The sequence below is a fragment of the Schistocerca gregaria genome, chromosome 4, assembly GCF_023897955.1.
Source record: "Schistocerca gregaria isolate iqSchGreg1 chromosome 4, iqSchGreg1.2, whole genome shotgun sequence".
Lineage (NCBI taxonomy): Eukaryota > Metazoa > Arthropoda > Insecta > Orthoptera > Acrididae > Schistocerca > Schistocerca gregaria.
The window spans coordinates 492,499,838-492,521,729 of record NC_064923.1 but is presented as its reverse complement, the minus strand read 5'-3'; the positions used below and the strand labels follow the sequence as shown (position 1 = coordinate 492,521,729).

At 41.9% G+C, this 21,892-nt stretch overlaps 1 protein-coding gene and 1 non-coding gene across 2 annotated transcripts in view; one reads left to right on the top strand and one right to left on the bottom strand.

Moving 5' to 3' along the window:
• Window positions 1-21,892, bottom strand: part of LOC126267782 (endothelin-converting enzyme-like 1) — a 340,693-nt gene that overhangs the window by 93,680 nt on the left and 225,121 nt on the right. Inside the window, exons 7-9 of the mRNA XM_049973087.1 lie at window positions 19,355-19,486; window positions 10,572-10,667; window positions 4,899-5,023 (exon numbers count right to left, since the gene is read on the bottom strand). Coding sequence (XP_049829044.1) covers window positions 4,899-5,023; window positions 10,572-10,667; window positions 19,355-19,486 — 353 coding nt within the window. The remainder of the gene's footprint in view (window positions 1-4,898; window positions 5,024-10,571; window positions 10,668-19,354; window positions 19,487-21,892) is intronic.
• Trnaa-cgc (transfer RNA alanine (anticodon CGC)) lies at window positions 17,567-17,638 on the top strand. The gene has a single exon. It is a non-coding gene; the product is annotated as a tRNA-Ala (tRNA).

Sequence of the window (21,892 nt, the reverse complement as noted above, 5' to 3'; positions counted from 1 at the left end):
AAGATTCAAGAGGTTGCAATGCTGGGCGCGCCAACCGCTCCCAAACGACAGACGATTTCGTAGCAGGAGTATAGTCAGCTGTGGTAGGTGCTACAATATTCTGATTAATGACCTCAGCTTGTCGCATGTTTCTCAACACGACGTGCCTATATTCTGACGCAAGAACAAAGCGACTGTTGCTTGACGGTTAGTGAGGACCTGATCAGCAGTGTTGACATTTCTGGACCAGATCATAATTGGAGGCAGACCACGGTGGTTGCTGTACGATCCGCAACTCAAGCGACAATCTGCCACCTGCAAAACGCCGATATTGTCGCGGTAGAACAGAAACGCAACACCAGGTACAAGGATCAAGTGCTGATTGAACTGTTTTTTGATAAAAATGGAATTGCTCATATGGAATACATCCCAGACGGTGAAATGGTAAACAAAATCCGCTACAAGGACATTCTTGTCCTTATACGCGGCTCATTTCGTCACAAGCGTCCTGAGCTTTGCTGTGGAAAGAGTTGGCTGTTGCTACGCGACGACGCCCCTGCCTGGCGCTTTGTCCTCCTCCAAAAAGAACCAGCAAGACAACACGTCTCCATTTTGCCACACCCTCGCAATCACCTGATCACGCATCATGTGATTTTTGTTTCTTGCTATGTATGTATGTATCTACGTGAGTTGCCCCACTCCTAAGTGGACGTAGAGTTTATGACTTCCACAAAAGGGGCAAACATGTTTCGGTGGTGCATCCAGAAGCTATTCAGACGTTGTCAGATGAGCTTTTCGGCCATCTGCGACTGTTTGGGGAAATCTGTTACCTGTTTAAATGTAAGGCGTTGTCGTATGGCCTTCAGGCGAAAAGCTAATTTTTTAAAAAGACGAAGAAAAAAATATGCGCCTCGTTACGTGGCATCTTTGAGACATTCGGGTTTTCGTGGGTGCCGACTCTCTAGGCGTCAGTCTCAAAACAAAATCACTGCAGTAGTATGTCAGCAGAAATGTAGTTGTGCATTTTAAAGTGAATTACAAAAGGATTCCCCTTGTCTTCCGATGGATTTTCGATACATGAGAAGTTACTGATGTGATACCATCTGTCACAGGGAAGCAAGTCGTCGTACAGGAAACGGCGCATAAGTGGTTATCGTTAGTAGTGGTTCTGCCCGCAACCAGGTGGTCTGAGGAACTCCAACGCACACCAGTGTCGCCAGATTGGTAACACTTCCGTTACTAACAAACAGAAGACGTTCCATTCTCATTGATTATGAAAAAGCAAGCATGTTCAGGATACTGCATGACTTAAACTCCTGGAAGATATATTTAAAGATGAGCCTGAATACGGCAGTTAAGACTTCCAATGTGTACGTGTACAATACAGTACTGCACAGTTAGGCGAGATTACAGAATATGCACGCAACAGATGAAAGGAGACGATTTAAGCACTTTCGTACATGGTGAGTGTTCTGGCCACTTTTAGCGTGTTTTTATATCGCTTTTAACCCTTAGAAGCGCGGATCCGCTTGCATGAGTGGGAGGCAGCCGCGCCAATTTTGCGATACTTATCCTGAAATTATGACCTGAAAAGCTCGTGCGCGTCACGATAGCCACGGCATTCAGTAATTCAGACTGGAGTGAAATAATAATAGCGCTACTGATTACTGTTTCACGCAACGTCATGTGTGAGGGACAGCTTACCCATTAATACTATTGTAACATTGGCGTGATTGCGCTTGTGCATACGTCGTGTCAGAGAAACTATTACTTTCCGGATCTTTGTGTATTAGGATTATTCACTTTTATCGCTCTTTTCGTTTGTACTTGTAACAGTCAAACGCCCTGCACAATTTTACAATTTACTCTTGTAGTCAATTTACTCAGGTGTGACGATGGGTCTGTCAAGCCCAAACCAGTCTTAAATTTTGAAATATATGAATGCTAGACGGACAAACAATTAATTGAAAAATCATTGATCGTGGATTTTCTCCAAAAAGAAAGTATGTCACTTTTACAACATCTCTCAATATGATTTAAAAATCTCTTAGAATGCAAAACTAGACTCCTCTTATGGATAGGAAATCACTCCCGTTTTACTTCTAACGTATCTGCAGACAGTTTCTTGTTTTAAGTCCTACAGTAACATCTCCACGAAATGTATTCGCATGGTGACGTAATTTGTTGACGATGTGTTCATACTGTGGAATATTTTGTGAAAGTTGTTAAATAAAAACTATTTCTTATAAATTCTATGAAGGAAAGCGTAATTCATAGGAACCTCCCGGCTCTAGGATATCTTTATTCTGCTACCGTGACACACAAATGTTAGTTCCTCCACCTTACGCCTGACAGTAGCATCTTTGGCGATCGATGATGAACCTCAGTGAGACTCATCACTGATGCAGTAATTACCAGTATTGGGACAACAGGCTTTCTACCCCAAAGTACCATTATCCAAGATTGCTGTGATGACGTCATCCAAAATGTCGGATTTTGGCGGGAAAGTGCCACGTCCCCCCTCCCCCAGAAAAATGGCGCGAAGTTCAAATTCCAACGTGATAATCCGTCACACGTAGGAAAATGGCAGGAAAAAGGGACATGTCTTTATTATCTAACCAATTTCAAGCATGTGTGTTCGCCATGAGCTCTAGAGCTCAACTGACTTAGTTCAATCGTCACCACCACAGAGCACCACTGTGACGCATGAGCATGTGCAGGTTACGATATGCATCCTAGCTCTATCCCTCTGCACTGCCGAAATCTGCTGAACAGAATTCTTGTACTTATTCCACCTACACTCCTCCACTACCTCACTCTTCCATACATGATGCAGTGAACTGTGGCTACAGTCCTCCCTCGAATGTCTACATGTAATGCAGTTATTGAAAGCTGCACATTCATTGATGATGATGGTTTGACAAAGACAGCTCAGCAAAGACTGAATGTGCACCGCCAATTCCGGTCATCTGAGTGGCGAAAAAAATATCGTCATCTTGGATAATGGAAATCGCACCATCTGTCGTCAGCTGACGTCAAGACAGCGCCCTCTGTGTACCAAGCCACGTGATGGATACACTGGGTGCAGCCATCTTGAATGACGTCACAGTCGCCATCTTGGATGACATCATGGTAGCGACCTCTGATGGCATGGATATGAAGTAAGTCAGTTGCAGTCCAAACTCAGTGGCGAACACACATGCTTGAAACTGGTTAAATAATAAAGACAAGTCCCCTTTCCCGCCATTTCTCTAGGCGTGACGCATTATCACGATGTAATTTGATCTTCCTGCCATTTTTCTGCAGGAGGGGGGCGTGTCACTTTCCCGCTAAATTCCGCCATCTTCGATGACGTCATCGCCTTCATCTTGAATGACGTCATCGCCTCCATCTAGAATGACGTCATTGCTGTCATCTTGGATGACTTGATCGCCGCCATCTTGGATAACGGTACTTTTGGGTAGAAAGCCTGTTGTCCCAATAATACTACCACCTGGATCTTTCTGGGCTGAGATCATGTGGTAGATATATCATAGTAGTCAATTTCAAGGAATTTATTTCAAGCTTTGAGCCAATCTCAGACACACAGAAAAAATGCTGAACAAGAAACCTCCCAATTCCTCTATCTACCTGCATGATGTGTGGTCACTACTTGATGAATAGCTGCGGCGATATATGTACAGAAAAACTGGATTTTTGAATAAAGCGTTCTCGGTTTTCCAGCCGCGTCAATTCGAATAAAATCCTCGAGCTTTCGATGGCCATCTCCGCCATCTTCGTCAGAAGCTCACTGAAGTCAGTGAAAGACTCCAAGGACACACAACTGGATTTTTGGGCTGCATTGTAGGAAATGACTGCCCTAACCCACGCTTATTACCAGTTTCTCTCATCCTGAAGCATCAAATTAAAAATTATTCCCTGCATGATCGATGGCAAAATGTGAAATTGTACGTTCAAGGATATTAGTAACGTACACTGACGTGCCAAGAGTCATGGCATATCTTCTAATGTGATGTCTGATCTCCTTTTGCCCGGTGTAGTGCAGCAGCTCTACGTGGCATGGACTCAACAAGTCGCAGGGAGTCCCCTGCAGAAATACTGAGCAATGCTGCCTCTGTAATCGACCATAATATTAAAAGTGTTGCCGATGCCGGATTTTCTGCACTAACTAACCTCTCGATTATGTCCCATAAATGTTCAATGGAATTCATGTCGGGAGATTTGGGTGGCCAAATCATTCACTCGAATTGTCCAGAATCGCGAAAACTGTAGTCTGGAGACATGGTGCATGCTTCCGCGTTCAACGTCTGTTGATTCCTGTCGCGAAGTCATATCCACGTAAGAAACCTTTTCACATCAATCCCCTGAGTACAAATGACAGCTCCGAAAATGCAGTGCGCTTTTATACCTTGTGTCCGCGATAATAGCGCCGTCCGTATACGTGCGTATCTCTATCTCAGGAAATGACAATTGCATCAAGACCTTAAGCTGCCGACAGGCGTTTACCTACATCAACGGGGACCATTCAAAATGTGTTCCCCAACCGGTACTCGAAACCGGGATCTCCTGCTTACATGGCAGACGCTCTATCCATCTGAGCTACAGAGGGAACAAAGGATAGGGCGACTGTAGGGATTTATTGATTGCACGTTTTCCGTGCGACCCACATTCCCAACTTAATGTCCACGCACTACATTCGTAGTTCCCCTGCCCATTACACTCATTACTCGCTGCAGACAATCTTACCGAGTCCCGTAAGAGTTCGGGCAATGCGTGTGCATCCTCACAGAAGGAGATCAATGGCCGGTTAGCCTTAACTATATGGCATATCTATCTCAGGAGTCACCTCAGTGTAGTTAATAGAGTACTGTACTTTTGGTGACGGATACCTCTGATTAACAGAGCAGCTCCTTACTTACCTCTTGGAGAATCGGATCAAGGTGCTGTGCAGACGGGACAGGTAGTCCGGAGCCGCCACGTAGAACAGCTCAGAGTCCGAGAAGTTGGCCGAGAACACGGCCTCTAGCAGCGACCTCCAGTCCAGCTGCAACACCCGCCGGTGTCGGCGTCAATCGCTGCACCCGAACATACAACATAATTTCATTCGCAGATGTAATTTGCACTACCACATGTTCCAATGGAAATTTCCCTTGAGCAAATTTAAATCGTGACCTCAAACCTGACATCATACCCATTAACGAGTATAAAATTGGTTGCCAAACACAACACGCAGTTTTAAGATTGTGTATATACTTGCAAAGTAAACAATACTCTGGAATGCATTAAGACTGAATATTTCTTCCGGCTATTGTTTGCTTTTTAATAGAGCGCATTGAGAGCGAGGGAACGTTGAGATTTCCTGTAGCATAATTTGAATTCTTGTTGTTTGGCCAATGAGTGACGCACTCTAGCGTCTGCTGGAAGGTCATTCAAGACTTTGGTAGTTACTGTAAGCGATGGCGATCTGAGTCGCTACTGATACAAGCCTATTGATCTACTGTGATGTTGGCAACAGCCAGTGTCTGCCATCTCACGCGTACTTCGTTAAAGTCACATGATGCCAGCACACTGCCTCTCTATCAGTGTTCTGTTTGCCTCAAAGTAATCCGTATTCAGCTGCAAATCTAGTATGAGAAAAGCCGGTACATAGAAAGAGTGCCACACGACAAATTGTCTACTGTGAAAACACATGGGAAAATCGTACAAGTGCCACATTTTAAGTACCTGTGAGAAATCATCCAGCCAATAGGGATCAACCTAAAGGCCAATGAGTAAAGAATAAAAAAACTACAGAAAGCATATAAACTCACGTGGAACTATTATACCAAATAGTCCCTATACATTAACGCAAAACTGAGACACTACAACACTGTCGAACTTCCGGAGGCACTGTATGCATCTGAAACAACACAAATAGGTGGGCAAACTAAAATCAAAGAAATAGAGAAACAAGAAAGGAAAATTCTCAGGAAAATTATTGGCCCGATAGAAGAGCAAGGAATCTGGAAGAAGAGACCAACATCACAATTATATAAATACACAGTCAAGTTTACGGATACAATAAGGAAAATGAGAATGCAGTTCTACGGACATATCAACAGAATGAATAAAAACAGAATTTCAAAGCGAATTTTTAAAGTCATCAACTCAGGCAGGTGAAAAACAAAATAGATAAAAGAAGTTGAAAAGGACCTCAGACAAGCACACATAACAGTAAACGATTCAGAAAATAGAACTGAATTCAGGAACATCACCAAAAAACAAATTTTACACCACAACACAGAAGAAAACAGGATGCAAATGGACAGCGGAGCGAAAGAAACAACACAGTGAACACATGAAGAAAATTTGGGCTCAGAAAAAACATAAACAATCATCATAAATGAATTCAAGTTCAAACGCTCTCTTTAAATGGGAATAATCGAAAATAAAAAGAATAAAAAATAATCTCTTGTCCTGACTGACTCACTCATTGACTCACCAACTCATGATCGCCTAGCCCAAAGGGCTAAGGATTTGAAATTTGGAGAGGGTATCGATCTTATACCGCAAGTGCCTGTGGAAAGGGCATTTTTCGAAATTACACCCCCAAGGAGTGAAATAAGGCATGAAAGATTTTTTTAAAATTAGTCGTTCTTCAGGCAGTTTTGAAGCTAGTCTTACAAAAATTGGTATTCGGTTTCTGGGCCAGAAATAAGGAATACGTCTTCCATCATTTTTTTGAAATTTAACTCGTATGGGAATGAAAGGTTTTAAATATAAATCATTATGAAACAACTACTAAAGAATTTTTAAAGCTAAATCTATGAATACTGGTATTTGACTTACAGGTCATAAATAAGAATACGTGTTTCTTCGTTTTTGTAAATTCAACGCCTAAGGGGGTGCAAAAAAAGACAAAAAGTTTTATGAAAATATTTCATTGTGAAAAGCAAAATACATGAAAATTTCAGTTTAATTCTTCGCTTGAAATAAAAAATAGGTATTTCACTGTTTTTCGAAATTCAACCGTTATGGACATAAGTTTTATAGCAATATTTCATTACGCAAGCATTTCTGAAGGTAAAGCTGTGAAAATATGTATTTGGCTTCCCTGTTAGAAACAAAAGATAAGTATTTCACTGGTTTTTTTTTTATTAGACCTCTAAGGGGGTGAAACAGGGCCACACTGATTCATTGACCATCATTTTCCACCTCGCTAAGGATATAAACTTGAAATTTGAGGATGGTGCGATATTATACTACAAGCAACGTTTAAGAAGGGATTGTTAGAAATTCAACTCCTAAGGGGGTGAAATAGGCGATGAAGGCTTTTTGGAAGTATGTCGCTCTTAAGACAATTTCGAAGCCAGAACTACGAAAATTGGTATTTTGTTCCTAAGCCAGAAATGAAAAAGATACGTGTTTGAGCATTTTTATAAATTCAACCCTCAAGGGTGTAAAACTGTATGTGACAGTTTTTTGAAAATAAAACATTATTAAGAAATTACTAAAACACTTTTGAAGCTACATCTATGAAAATTGATTTCTCGATTAGAACAATAAAGATAGGTGTTTTAGAGCTTTTGGAAATTCAACACCCAAGGGAATTAAATAGGGGATAAAAAGTTTTATGAAAGGATTCATTACGAAAAGATTTTCAAACCTAAATCTATGAAAATTTGTATTTAGCTTTTCTATAAGAAATATATATATATCAGTGTTTTCGGAAATTCGGCTCTAGAAGGTGCAACGCTGGATGAAAATTTGTAAGAATAATTTTTTTATATAAAAAAATTAAAAGCTATGTAAATTGGTGTTTCACTTTTTGGTTAGATACAGAGAAATCTGTGACTAGAGGTGACACTTTCTATGGAAATTAAAACAAGAACGCAAAAGGCGTGATTAACTAAAACCGTGGACTCAAGTTACAAGAATCGCTTTTTGGTCATAACTACATTCGGGAAAAACCATACTTCTGTGGCATTAATTAACGTGAAAGGTTTAGAAGGTGTTTCAGTTTGTGAACAATATAAAAATTCGATTAAAGAAAATTTTAAAAAATCTGTGCAGACCATACAATCTGGCCGATTAATGGAGCGGGAGCTAAGCTAGTATATACTATTGTAATTATTATTGTTGTTGTTGGTGGTGGTGGTGTTGATATCAACGCACTGAAGTGTGGTATTTACACGGAATCTATCTATTAAAGCAGCTATACTCGTAGAATGCGCGTGTATAGACAATTATATTTATTGATTTACAGCTGCGTGTATCGTATTACATGAGCTATGTCATTCCAGAACGACATCTGCTGCTCCGTGCCAAACCACGCACCGTAAGGCAACCGCTCCGAGGGTTTCAAACTGGTTTTCGGTCCGGGACTGGAGTTCCATGTCTGCAACCCTCCTACCAGTAAAGTTTCCGGACTTCGGCCACCGCAAAACCTCAGCTCTACTGCAAGGCAACAGACGTTGTCCTGCCACCCTCGCGGCTAGGCTCCTGTTTTGAGAAACTATCGTGCGTAGACAACTGAGCAACGACGAAAACGTTTTAGGATATTCCGAAGTGACCGGTTGATGCTACATTTGTAATCTTTACCAGAGGGACTCGAAACCCGTGGCGTACACCAGCCGGTGAGTGGTGGTGACAGATGGTAAAACAGAAAAACGAAGCCCGCATCATGTGGGAAAAGTATGAGATGGCATTCAATACTATTCGTTAACTCACTAATGTGTAACATGAATATTAGCGATATCATTACAGTTTCCAGATATCTATAGGTAATTTTCAGTTCGACGGAAATAGTTGCGTTCTACTTATCGACCAAATTTTAATCCATTCGCAAACCATTCCCCCACGGATATGACGTCGGTGTGACAGTGAATTTTTTCAAGTCTAGAAACGCCTTTCGAATGGTAAAACGGATATCGTTTGGCAACAGTAGTGCAAGCTAGGTATCGCACAGTCGTCTATTAGGAAATGCATGTTGGCTGCTACGGATGCTGTCATTTTCTGCAATTGCAATGTGTATTATTTTCCAGTGAGTTGTATGTAGCAGATGACATTAAGCTTCTTATATAGGTGGAGATTTAAAGAAACTTGCGCGCATGGTACATTACGGAGGAACTCTTACGCTGTACTTCAAACAGCAGTGTATCGCCAGTTCAGACTAGGTGTATCGTTTGCAGAATAAAAGTAACTTTAGCGTTACATTAGTAAATTTTATTCGACCTTTTCCACGTAGTGTTGACCCAGTTCATTGGCGCTGGACTAAGTGACACTGGTCGTCAGTACCTTCTCGCTGGAAATTATTTTATATGGATGTCTTGTTTCTCTCTGGCGCACCTTAAGTATCTGTTGATGTAACACTGTCACAACAGCAAATGAACACATATGTACTCAGCTATGGATCATGAACGAAAAATGCGACCGTCAATTTATGTTCGATACAAATCAACATTCTCGAATTCACTTCAACGTATGTATCTGTCGACTAAATGTCATGTCACTGTTGTTAAGCGCTGCGACACATTTTTAGACACAGCTCTAGTAAGTCGTGTCCAAATAGTTTTTAACGTGTTTGTGATGTTGGAAATTTTCTCTAAAATTCTGTGAGCTTATTTTCTCAAAGCTCATTAAACGAGGCAAAACTGCATATATTGAGTTAGTAATATGTTAACAGATTATGGCTGTAACGGCCAAATAAGCGCGTTGCATTAAACATGTCTGCAAAATATTTTCCCCCCTTTCCGTATTATTTATGCCAACATCCTGAACCAGCGAGATGTGTAACGTTCCGGAGAACAAGCTGAACCAAACACGCACGCTGACTAACGACAGCCGCTGTGGTTCCGGCAAACCAAAATGTGGTTTTTGAGTGGTTCATCAAATTCACTTTGTGGCAGATACCAATATTAGAAGATGTACATATAAGCTAGAACCTGATTACGCATCGATGGATCAGAATGTTCCAAACAGCGTTTAGAAAGCTACAAATGAAGTGTACAAGCAAAGTACATGAAATCATTTTTATCATTAAAATGTTGTTAAATTATAGCCTTCGATTCTTCTTAGCCATTTTTCAATTACATATTGTCACGTGACTATGCTGAAATTCTTGTTTCGTATATTTGTTTTCAGTTATTAGTGAAGTATTTCACTTTCAGAAATTTAAGTATATCAAGATTACCAGTAGATTCTTTAGGTATATTTCATGAGTGCACGCTATTGGTATGACCGTACAACATTCACAGACACTATAAGGTCACTAGGTTAATTCGGCTGTCGCGCTTTGCTGTTCCTTCAGAATGTAGTGATGGAGAACGGTACTAAGAACATGCACTCGGCAGCAAACATGAGACGTGGTAACAATTATACTCTTAACTGTCCTGTAAAAGACCATAAAGTATCTGATAGGCGTCACATGGTGGGAAGTCATCGACCTTTGAGAGCCACTCGCTCATGCGAAGTCGTAAACCAACAGATAGCATCATCTGTCGAGATAGACTCTATGGATACTAATCAGCCATGGTTTGTCTGTATTATTCACGTACAGCTGTCTGTCACTATAGTTGCACTGGTGCAGAAAGTACACACAGTGAAATACTCACGAATCCGTATCGGCTCTGCAGCTGCGTCAGGTTGCAGGCGATTGGTGTGCTGCGTTGCAGGGCGCTGTTCGCCAGCTCCTTCTCACGTGGGTACAGCTGCAACAGGTCGTACAACACTTCTTGTATTGCGGCTAGTCTTCATTCATTATAATGTTAGACATTTTCAATAGAACGTACTATATTTCAAACATTCTGTTTCTTCCTGACAAGTGCTTTGTGTTAACTTTTATTTTAAATATTTATTTTTTTATTTATTTTGTTATACATACCTGCTGCCGCAGTTGACGGGGAATGCACAACACAGATGTTTAAATATAGTAAAGGAAGGGCTCAGGGCTGTCGTAATTCGACATCAGTATTTACACTACTTGCCATTAAAATTGCTACATTACGAAGATGACGTGCTACAGACGCGAAATTTAACCGACAGGAAGAAGATGCTGTGATATGAAAATGACCAGCTCTTCAGAGCATTCACACAAGGTTGGCGCCGGTGGCGACACCTACAACATGCTGACACGAGGAAAGTTTACAACCGATTTCTCATACACAAGCAGCAGTTGACCGGCGTTGCCTGGTGAAACGTTGTTGTGATACCTCGTGTAAGGAGGAGAAATGCGTACCATCACGTTTCCGACTTTGATAAAGGTCGGATTATAGCCTATCGCGATTGCGGTTTATCGTATCGCAGCATTGCTGCTCTAGTTGGTCGAGATCCAATGACTGTTAGCAGAATATGGAATCGGTGGGTTCAGCAGGGTAATACGGAACGCCGTACTCGATCCCAACGGCCTTGTATCACTAGCACTCGAGATGACAAGCATCTTATCCGCATGGCTGTAACGGATCGTGCAGCCACGTCTCGATCCCTGAGTCAACAGATGGGGACGTTTGCAAGGCAACAACCATCTGCACGAACAGTTCGACGACGTTTGTAGCTTCATGGACTATCAACTCGGAGATCATGGCTGCGGTTACTCACGAAGGTGCATCACAGGCAGGAGCACCTGCGAGGGTGTACTCAACGACGAACCTGGGTGCACAAATGGCAAAACGTCATTTTTTCGGATGAATCCAGATTCTGTTTACAGCATCATGATGGTCGCATCCGTGTTTGGCTACATCGCGGTGAACGCACATTGGAAGCGTGCATTCGTCATCGCCATACTGGCGTATCACCAGGCGTGATGGTATGGGGTGCCATTGGCTACACGTCTCGGTCACCTCTTGTTTGCATTGACGGCACTTTCAACAGTGGACGATACATTTCAGACATGTTACGACCTGTGGCTCTACCCTTCATTCGATCCCTGCCAAACCCTACATTTCAGCAGGATAATGCACGCCCGCATGTTGCAGGTCCTATACGGGCCTTTCTGGATACAGAAAATGTTCGACTGCTGCCCTGGCCACCACATTCTCCAGATCTCTCACCAGCTGAAAACGTCTGGTCAATGGTGGCCGAGCAACTGGTTCCTCACAATACTCCAGTCACTACTCTTGATGAACGGTGGTATTGTCTTGAAGCTGCATGGGCAGCTGTACCTGTACACGCCATCCAAGCTCTGTTTGACTCAATGCCCAGGCGTATCAAGGCTGTTATTATGGCCAGAGGTACTGAATTCTCTGGATCTATGCACCCAAATTGCGTGAAAATGAAATCACATGTCAGTTCTAGTATAATATATTTGTCCAATGAATATCCGTTTATCATTCTGCGTTTCTTCTTGGTCTAACGATTTTAATGGGCAGTAGTGTATTTATTGATTTATTCTTCACAGCTACAATATATTATCTACGTAATTAATATTGCTCATGCAAACCATATGTGGTATACAATTAGTTCTGTGTGTAATTGTTATTACTACTTTCTACGATCTAGTACTAGAAAACAAAAGAAAACGAAAAACAGAAAAAGAACTATTTACTTTTATCACTACAGATCATTGATTTGTTTATTCATCAGGGTCAAAGTTTCCTTGCGGAGGTATACGTCTAAGCTGCTGAAATTTATATTCCAGAACTGGAACCGCCCTCGAACTAGCCCCGTCAACAGTCACGTTTTTTTGGATCACATGTGCGCAGGACGGCACGTCGGCAGCGTTTCCACTGCGGCGATCGATTCCACGATTCCATTTTATCATCTCAGAATCCACACTTTTGCAAACTCTCCCATCAACGTGAAGGAAAATTTACACGATAGCCGTTTGCTTCATTAGTCGCGACCCCCATTTCGTTTTCTCTTCGTCTGAACGAGGTCCTGGCTGACAGAGGAGAATGCTGACGTGGGAGTCAGTGTCCAGAGAAGCTCTACTTAATGTTCGTGGATACTTCGGCTGCAGTATCTTCCAGGTTGGCCAGCAGGCCTCGTTCCTCAGTGTTGTTTTGGGATCCAGCGCCCTTAATGCATGACGACAATGAGCCGCTGTGTCTTCGCAGATCCCACAGTCACACAACGTATCCGCCGGAGGGTTCGTACTGTCACAGGCGTCAGCACCGTTTACCTCCATTTTAATAACATTAAGATACTAGCATACGGGCGGTGACAATGCAAACAAACATACGAGTTGAAGAGTGTCGTTTTTAGTGTCTCACTAGAAGAGAAGAAATTCATACGTTCGTATGTTCTTTCATGTGTATCGGAAACGTCTTATTAATTTCACCACTTTTACTGGCCTCAACTGCGACTACCATTCGTACTTACGTTTGACCGCCAGTATGCGAGAAAGAAATATTTGCGTTGGCAGAACATCGGTGATAGTAAATCGGAAAATCTCAGCTGTAAGCGATATCCCGAATCACGTTACCACGCTGGAACTAGCACAGTAAAACTACAGTCGAAGATTTCTGAGAGTAAAGGATTGGAATGTAGTGTATAATGAAGCTCTTTCTGGCTCACTCGTGCTGATGGCCTAACGGACGATATGTCAGTCTTATGGCATAGCGTAGACAATCTCGGACAAAGAGTCAAATCATTTTATATGTATTTCTACATGTGGGTCTGAGAAGACGCCAAACAAAAGGAGACCGTGTAAGCGAGACGGGAAGGACAATTTTAAGTAGCAACTTGGCTTGATACACCTTGAAGGTAAATTTTTAGCTCCACAGATACCTGTCGGCATTTAGGACAGAGACTGGATCAATATCTGTAAAAGGTACATGAAAAGCTCTTAGTGTAATGGATAGTATAATCAGATCTTTTTTCTGTCCGTCTTATGAACGGTGTAATGTGGTCCGCTATGACTTACACCAAACTTTCTCGATTATTGGTTGGATAGGAAATTATTAAATGTTTTAAAATACACTCTACCGTAATTTCCCTTCTTCTTGTCACAGTTTTCCATCCGTTCATTAACCCGTCGATTGTGCGGACGACCTCCTCATTTTGTATCAGTCTATATAATTTTCAGCAGTGTTCTACAACAACTTATCTCGAACGTATTGATTCTCTCTTTCCCAGTTTTCCCACCGTCCCGGTTCACTTTCATACAAAGCTAAGCTACATTCGTATATTCTCAGAAATTTCTTCCTCGCATTAAAGATTATGTTTGACATCCCTAGAAAACTCTGAATATAATTGAATCATGTTTTCTCAGAGGAAATATACTTTCGTGGAGTGAATGGCTACTAATAACGGAAATCATCGATTCCGAACACAGAAGTTCTAAATTGGGAAAAGAAAGACGTGTATTCCAACGAGACAGCTTGTAATAAATACGAAATTGTTATTCCGCAGTTTCTATCGTGGTCCTATCTTCACAACACTAGTTCTTACATTTTTGTGAAAACCATCCCATTACTGCAATCCGAAAATAGTAATAAGCATCTGACAGCTTTGAAGTAGGCTTGTTATTCGAGCGCAGAACGCCATAGAAATGGTCTGAAAGTGGTTCTATGGTGCCTCTACTGCGGCATGAACGTATAGATCTAGTCCTCCACTTCAGTTCTATCAGATTTCCGCCATCTTTTCATTCTAACGGAAGGCTAATGTGTCAACTAGATTTCCAGTTGGTTTTGCTTCTAAATCCCGTACGAGCTACTCTGTATTGTTCCATGTCTTTACGTAATACAATATATTATCAATACATTACAATATATTATGGTTGTCTTTATGTATCCTGTTAACAGCGTAGACTGAATTTCACACACTGCAGTGGAAACAACTCCGTCACGAAATTTTCTGACAGATTAAAAGTATGAGTATTGGTAACCTACTCTCTTCCATATCCACACAGGGATGATAGTTTAGTACATGCAGAAGATTATGTATGCACTTTCGCAGGTAGTAGATGCTTAAGCAGCAGAGTGAAACTTCGCGTCCGGCATCGAGATGTCTCGGTAGTTTTAGCGGTTGAGAGTATTGTCTGGAAAAGTCAAGGGTCTGAAGTGGATTCCTTCGAACTAGGAGGGGAGGGGGGAGGGGGAGGGGGGGGAGGGGGTGGATAGTGGTAAGGCACTGGTCTCGCTTTGAGCTAGTTCCCCTAAATTCATTAAGAAATACCAGGACGGCTCCTTTGGAAAAGGCACGGACTATTTTCTTCGCATTCCTTTTGTAATTTCAGTAGGACTAACAGCCTGAACATCGAAGTGACAAACGCCAAATTTTCTCCCTATCCGATGCTCAGTCTTCATATGTGGGAAATTTTGAGGGATGTAATCAATTTACCTACTTGCGAAAAGAATCCATACTCAGTGAGACGATTGAGTGTTTAGTATACAGTTTGATGATAATTAAAGTTTCTCTATTTGAGAGAGGTCCCATGAAAAACTAGTGATCGTGGAACAATGAAACCTTCCGGAAACATTTGTAAGAACATGAGGAAGTGAAATAATGAACGTCGGCCGGAGTGGCCGTGCGGTTCTAGGCGCTCCAGTCTGGAACCGAGCGACCGCTACGGTCGCAGGTTCGAATCCTGTCTCGGGAATAGATGTGTCTGATGTCCTTAGGTTAGTTAGGTTTAATTAGTTGTATGTCCTAGGCGACTGATGACCTAAGAAGTTAAGTCGCATAGTGCTCAGAGCCATTTGAACCATTTGAAATAACGAACAAACAGCTGAAAGAAACACATTTTCATTTTCACGGAAGAGGATAACAATTCTCAATTGCGTACCTTGTTTACGTTCCAGGTTACAAACGTTGCTCAGTTTGACGACCATCTGCATCCAGACAGCCTGGAAGTATGTATGGGTACCATTTCACAGTTTTTCGCAGCTCTTTCCGAACAGTGGACCATGGAATGTGCAGCTGTCGTGACACAGCTCATGCATTGCTTGCAGATCGCACATTGCGTCTAGCGTTCTCAGCCACGGCGACAGTCACTTCAACAACCTGCGCCGAAATTGGCCGTCGGCCTCTCTCAGAGGCAATTCCCAAATAGCCAGTTAGTTCAAACTTCCGTATCACGTTCTTCAACATCGGTGCGGAAAGAGGACTTCTCCATATTCCTTTAATGCGTCGCGAAGAGCGAGAGTACTGTTGCCGTTGTTTTGATGAAACAGTTTTACAAGTGAAGTAATGCTCTCCTTGTCCAGCTCCGTGACTGTGTTGAACTGTAACGCATACTGATGCTTGAGTTTCAAACATATAACGTGGTAGCAGTAGCGGCGCCTAATGGAAAGCCGTGACACCACTAACAACAGAAATCCTGCAGCAGATTGTCTGAACATCAACCCTATAAAATTAAGTACCCATACGGTAAATAGTTTTTCGTCTATTATGGTTCAAGTAATGAAAGTTTAATCATAACCATCTTGTACAACGATCCTAATTATGCAAAAAGGTGAAGTCGTATTGTATGAGATAATTACCAATGCAATCGTGCTATATTATATAATTGTCATTAACGCAATTAAATATCAATCATCGAAGCGTATTCCACGGAATATATCAGTTGTTAAGGCCCCGGGGTGAAATTTGCTAACGAGATGATGTCTTCTTTTTCTTTCCTGCGCCAATTTCTCATCTGCATATCGGAGCCATTTCTGAGTAAGTTCTGCACATTTTACGCAGACAGCAGTGATGACAGAGAGAGAGAGAGAGAGAGAGAGAGAGAGAGAGAGAGAGAGAGAGAGAGAGAGAGAGACAGACAGACAGCAGAGAGATGAGTGGTTTCGGATTACTTCTGAAGAAGTCTCCGTAAAGTTAATTACTGAAGTTACAATACTGAACTCCGTCTGCGAAGCAATATTTTCGTGAAATTTGAAGTAATGTGGGATGCTGAGTTACCCGCAAATTGTCAAGTACTTTGTTTCGCATATGGTTCATTTTTTTCCACTTTATTTTCTACATCAGTGTTACTTGGGTATTATTTTTTCTCATTAGACATGTCTCTATGTGACGCAATAAAATGAGATAATACGTCAGTAGAAGACCATCAGAAACAGAATCATATTCAGCCTTGGCCAACAGTGCGAGGAGATTAGTGTTCAACGTCCCGTCGACAACAATGTCATTATAGACGAAGCACAAGCTTGAAATGTGTAAGGATGGAGAAGGAAAGCGACCGTGGCGTTTCGAGGGAAGTCTCGCCATTTGCCTTATGCTATTTAGGGAAATCACGGGAAACCTTAATCCGTCCTCCCGAATGCCAGTCCAGTGTGCCAACCACTGCGCCAGCCCGCTCGGTGCTTGACTAGCATTCGCCATTTCAAAACAGTCAGATTTCCTGACGTCGCAGAATAGCCTAAATGTAAATCGAGAGATGTTATATTCGCCTTCTGACTGTGAACTGTGTAAACTATATATCTGCTGTATGTTTTCGAACCACTTGTATACCTTATGGTGCAACACGATAGCTTGCTAAGTAAGTAGATCAGTTAGAATCGTATCGGATAACCTCACTGAATTAACGAATATTGATGTATTTTTCAACAGATGACATAACCTTGCCTATTTTTAGTGCTGGACCACTATTAATTTGATATGTGTTTGATTTCTGGAGTGAAATAATTTATCGTCATCCGATGTACATAATTAGTTGGATTCTTTTCAGCCGAGCTAGGTGGCGCAGTGGTAGCACACTGGACTCGCATTCGGGAGGACGACGGTTCAATCCCGTCTCCGGCCATCCTGATTTAGGTTTTCCGTGATTTCCCTAAATCGTTTCAGGCAAATGCCGGGATGGTTCCTTTGAAAGGGCACGGCCGATTTCCTTCCCCGTCCTTCGCTATCCCCGAGCTTGCGCTCCGTCTCTAATGACATCGTTGTCGATGGGACGTGAAAACACGAACCGAACCGATTCTTTTCAAATCACGTCAAACATAGTTTTTTTTAAAATAATCAGTAACCAGTTGCACAATAGAAATTTGATTTTCTTAACCGGTTTTAGGCATTCTGTGCTCTTCTTCAGAAGGCTGTACAGAAAAATATGCTACAAATAAATAGAAGTCAGATAAGAGTATTAAAATTTAAGAACGAAAGTTTTAAAAAATTTAGAAATTTATAGATGAAAAAAGGTACATATTTTATAACTATCGGATTATTTGCGAGTATAAAAAAATAAGAAGCGTGCAGCACATTGTCATCCTAAAGAAACAGAAGAACAATATTTAATACAATAATGAATTGCTTAATTTAAAAAGAGTTCATAACTGCGTACGTGTGTTTTACCGTGCCTGTACAAAAGTGGTATGAGGCTGCGAAACAAGAAATGCAGACAACATGGGAGAAGTGGAGGTAATCAGTTAATGACGCGCATATCTTGAGATTTGTCTCGGGGAGGGGTAAAATAACGATAAAACAATAAAACAAAACCTTACACAGCTATTGATGTCATAAGGCTTAAACAAATATCTACTGCCCGTGATTTTGGGCAACTTTCGTCAAGTTGTGCGAAGTTTCACTGCCGTCTTATCTTGCACACCACAGCTCAGTGGAGAGCACACAGATAAATAACGCGCCTGGATTACTCTTATATAAACAGGTAACTTCAATCGCAGAACGGTGAAACATTGCTAACATAGTCATGAAACACATCTTCCTAAAATTTCCATCTGTGTTTTTTACAATTTCCTACCGTAAGTTAAAGGCCACGAGAGCAAACAATCATTTTTGGAAGTTGTGGCGTCTTGAACGAAATGTAAGTTACGCATTGTTTCGTGAGCTATGTGGCAACTAGCTGCTGCCCAGGTGTCGACAAGAGTACAGGGCGGTAGATTAGTAGAATGATTTTGTATGTTCTGGCTCACTAGCTCAATTTTATAAAAAGTAATTTTTTTATTTTTCACATAATAGACCTAGTTATCCAGAACATACAAAATCATTCTAGTATCCCTTTTACCTAATGATAGTATAATATAATATATTGTAGTAGTATAATAATACCTATAATAAAAAGTCATTTATTTTACATACATTTCCCATACGTGAATTAATGTAATTAAATAAATTAGGTAATTAACTATTATTTTTAGAAAAAGAATTGAAAAAAGCATTTTTACATAATTTTATTAGTCCCAAAAATTGTCCTATTTTTGACTTCTGTGAAAAACTCGTTTTCTAAATTATTTTCAAAACAAATTTTTAAAAAAAATTTTTCTGGCTTTTCTATTCCCAAAATTTGTCATATTTTGACTTTTCTGAAAAACGTATTTTTTAAAAGAATAAGTATAAAAAATCATTTTTTTCAACTTTTCCTTAGCCCCAAAATTTGTCTATTTTGTAAAAAATAATAAATTGTGAGTGTTAACGAACAACTTTTTAAATTTTATAAAATTGAGCTAGTGAGCCAGAACATACAAAATCGTTCTACTTATATTGGGGCGCAGGTGGCCGTGGTACGCACCTTGTCGAGCGCCGAGGCGAGCAGCAGGGCGGCGTGCAGCTCTCGGGCCCGCTGCTCTGCCGGCAGCGCCGCCGGCACCAGCTGCTGCAGCACGCGCTCCAGCCGCGACAGACGGCGCTCGTCCGCGCTGTCCTGCTCGCACACACACGCACACACGTGTATACAGTCCACTCTCACTCACTGCTACACAGCGCAGATACACAGGAATATAAGCTCTATGGACAATATAATTTATATGATCAAAAGTACGCACGCATCTCGTGGTCATGCGGTAACGTTCTCGCTTCCCACGCCCAGGTTCCCGGGTTCGATTCCCGGCGGGGTCAGGGATTTTCTCTGCCTCGTGATGGCTGGGTGTTGTGTGATGTCCTTAGGTTAGTTAGGTTTAAGTAATTCTAAGTTCTAGGGGACTGCTGACCATAGATGTTAAGTCCCATAGTGCTCAGAGCCATTTGAACCATTTTGAATCAAAAGTACATGAACCATTTTGAATCAAAAGTACATGGATACCACTATGTGATGTAGAACTGATCACTAGAAGTCTCGATGCTGGACCCGCCAGTATAAAAGGATGTCCAGTGTACTGCGTTGTCATTTAAGATGCAGTAACACCAGAATGGTTCGGTCAGGAGAGCGTAGCGATATTGGAAACCGCGGGAGTAACATATCCATTAGAAACATTTCAGCCCCGCCCCAGTCATCTGTTGATGTGATTGTGAAGTGGCAACGTGAAAGAACAACCACAGCTAAACCAAGAGCAGGAAGACCTTAAGTACGAACTGTCGAGCTTTGTGGAAGGTGATTCTAAAATATTATATCAAACCTGTGGAAGAAATAACTCGTGTGCTCCGAAGTGCTACGAGCACTTCAGCTAACGTAATGAACGCATGTCTGGAGTTAAAATGAGCGGGGCTTCACATAACTCACATACTTCTGTAGTCTGTGCTAAGAAATGTTCGAGGTGCTGTATATAAAACGCCACTGCACAGTGGATCACTGGAAACGAGTAATTTGGAGTGATGAATTACACTGTGCCCTGTGGCAATTCACTAAAGGGGGTTGGATTTGGCGAATGCTTCGACAATGTTACAAGTTTTGCACAGAAACTAATGCACCGCATTTTTCTTCTCAGCCAAAAACAATGCTACGAACACGAAACGTTACGTATCTATTATTTGAAGTTTCCTGTGTGAGCGAGCCAAGTTTCCGTTACTTCTGACAGATAGCGTAGTTGCAGGACAGTTTCAAAATGGTGTCGGTAGGTGCTGTACGTTTCAAGCAACGTGCCGTCATTGAATTTCTCACTACAGAGAAAGAAACTGTGAGGAATATTCACAAACACTTGTGCAAAGTCTATGAAGCATCTGCTGTCGACAGAAATACAGTTAGTTGCTGGGTACGGAGGGTGAGGTCATCAAAAGGCGGTTCGACAGAGCTCCACGATTTGCAGCTCTCTGGGTGACCATCCTCGACTGTCACACCCGACATCTTGCAGTGAGTGATGTTGTCATTCGCGAGGACAGATGCGTTACGACTCGCAGTTAGTGCTGCATCTGCCAGTCAGCAAACAAGTTCCCACAGTGATGCACTGGCTCCACCACCGGGACAAATATTGGTACCGACAGGGCGTACACGCCCTTGTTTCGAGCTCTGGATGGAGATTACTAGGAAAAATAGGGTGTGCAGATAAAACACCATTCTTTCCTGTGTGTTATTCTCATTACGTTCAATAAAGAATTGTCGAAGAAAAAATTGCGGTGCATTACTTCCTGGGAACCGCCGTACGATAGGAAACACGGAAGCCTCTGGATCAAAGGTTGTGGCAGGAGGTTAGTGCAGCGGGAGCGAATGAAGTTGAGGATCATGCGGCCATATGGGGGATGACTTGCGTAATCTTCAGGTTGGGGAAGTATCGTTCAGTTTTGATGGGAATTTCGGAGTTTGGAATTTTCGTGTATGGCGGGACAGGACAAAGGAATATATCAAGGAAAAGTCATGGGGTTGGAATCCATGGATTGTATGCGCTCGCTGTAGGCGTCATCGGAACGGAGAACCCCTACATTGCTTTACTGGTTGGACTATGAACGAGAACGACAGTCGTTAATCCAGAGCAACGATTCAGTTAGGTGCTGGTCTACCTCCCTGTCTCGCAAGCACGCCGTTTCTTATTGCTCTATGCCTCCAGATCTGGAACCACTTTTATTGCAAGCGATATTATGAAAGACAATAGCCGTCTGCTGTGGCAAAGCGGTTCTAGGCTCCTAAATCTGGTACCGCGCGACTGCTACGGTTGCAGGTTCGAATCCTGCCTCGGGCATGGATGTGTGTGATGTCCTTAGGTTAGTTAGCTTTAAGTAGTTGTAAGGTCTAGGGGACTGATGACCACAGATGTTAAGTCCCATAGTGCTCATAGCCATTTGCACCATTTTTGAAAGACAATACAGATAGACTATGGATCTGGCTATTACATTTCCTTCTAGATTGATAGAGATATTTGAGTCATTGAGAATTATTTTGCAAAACTCCGAAGGACCTGAA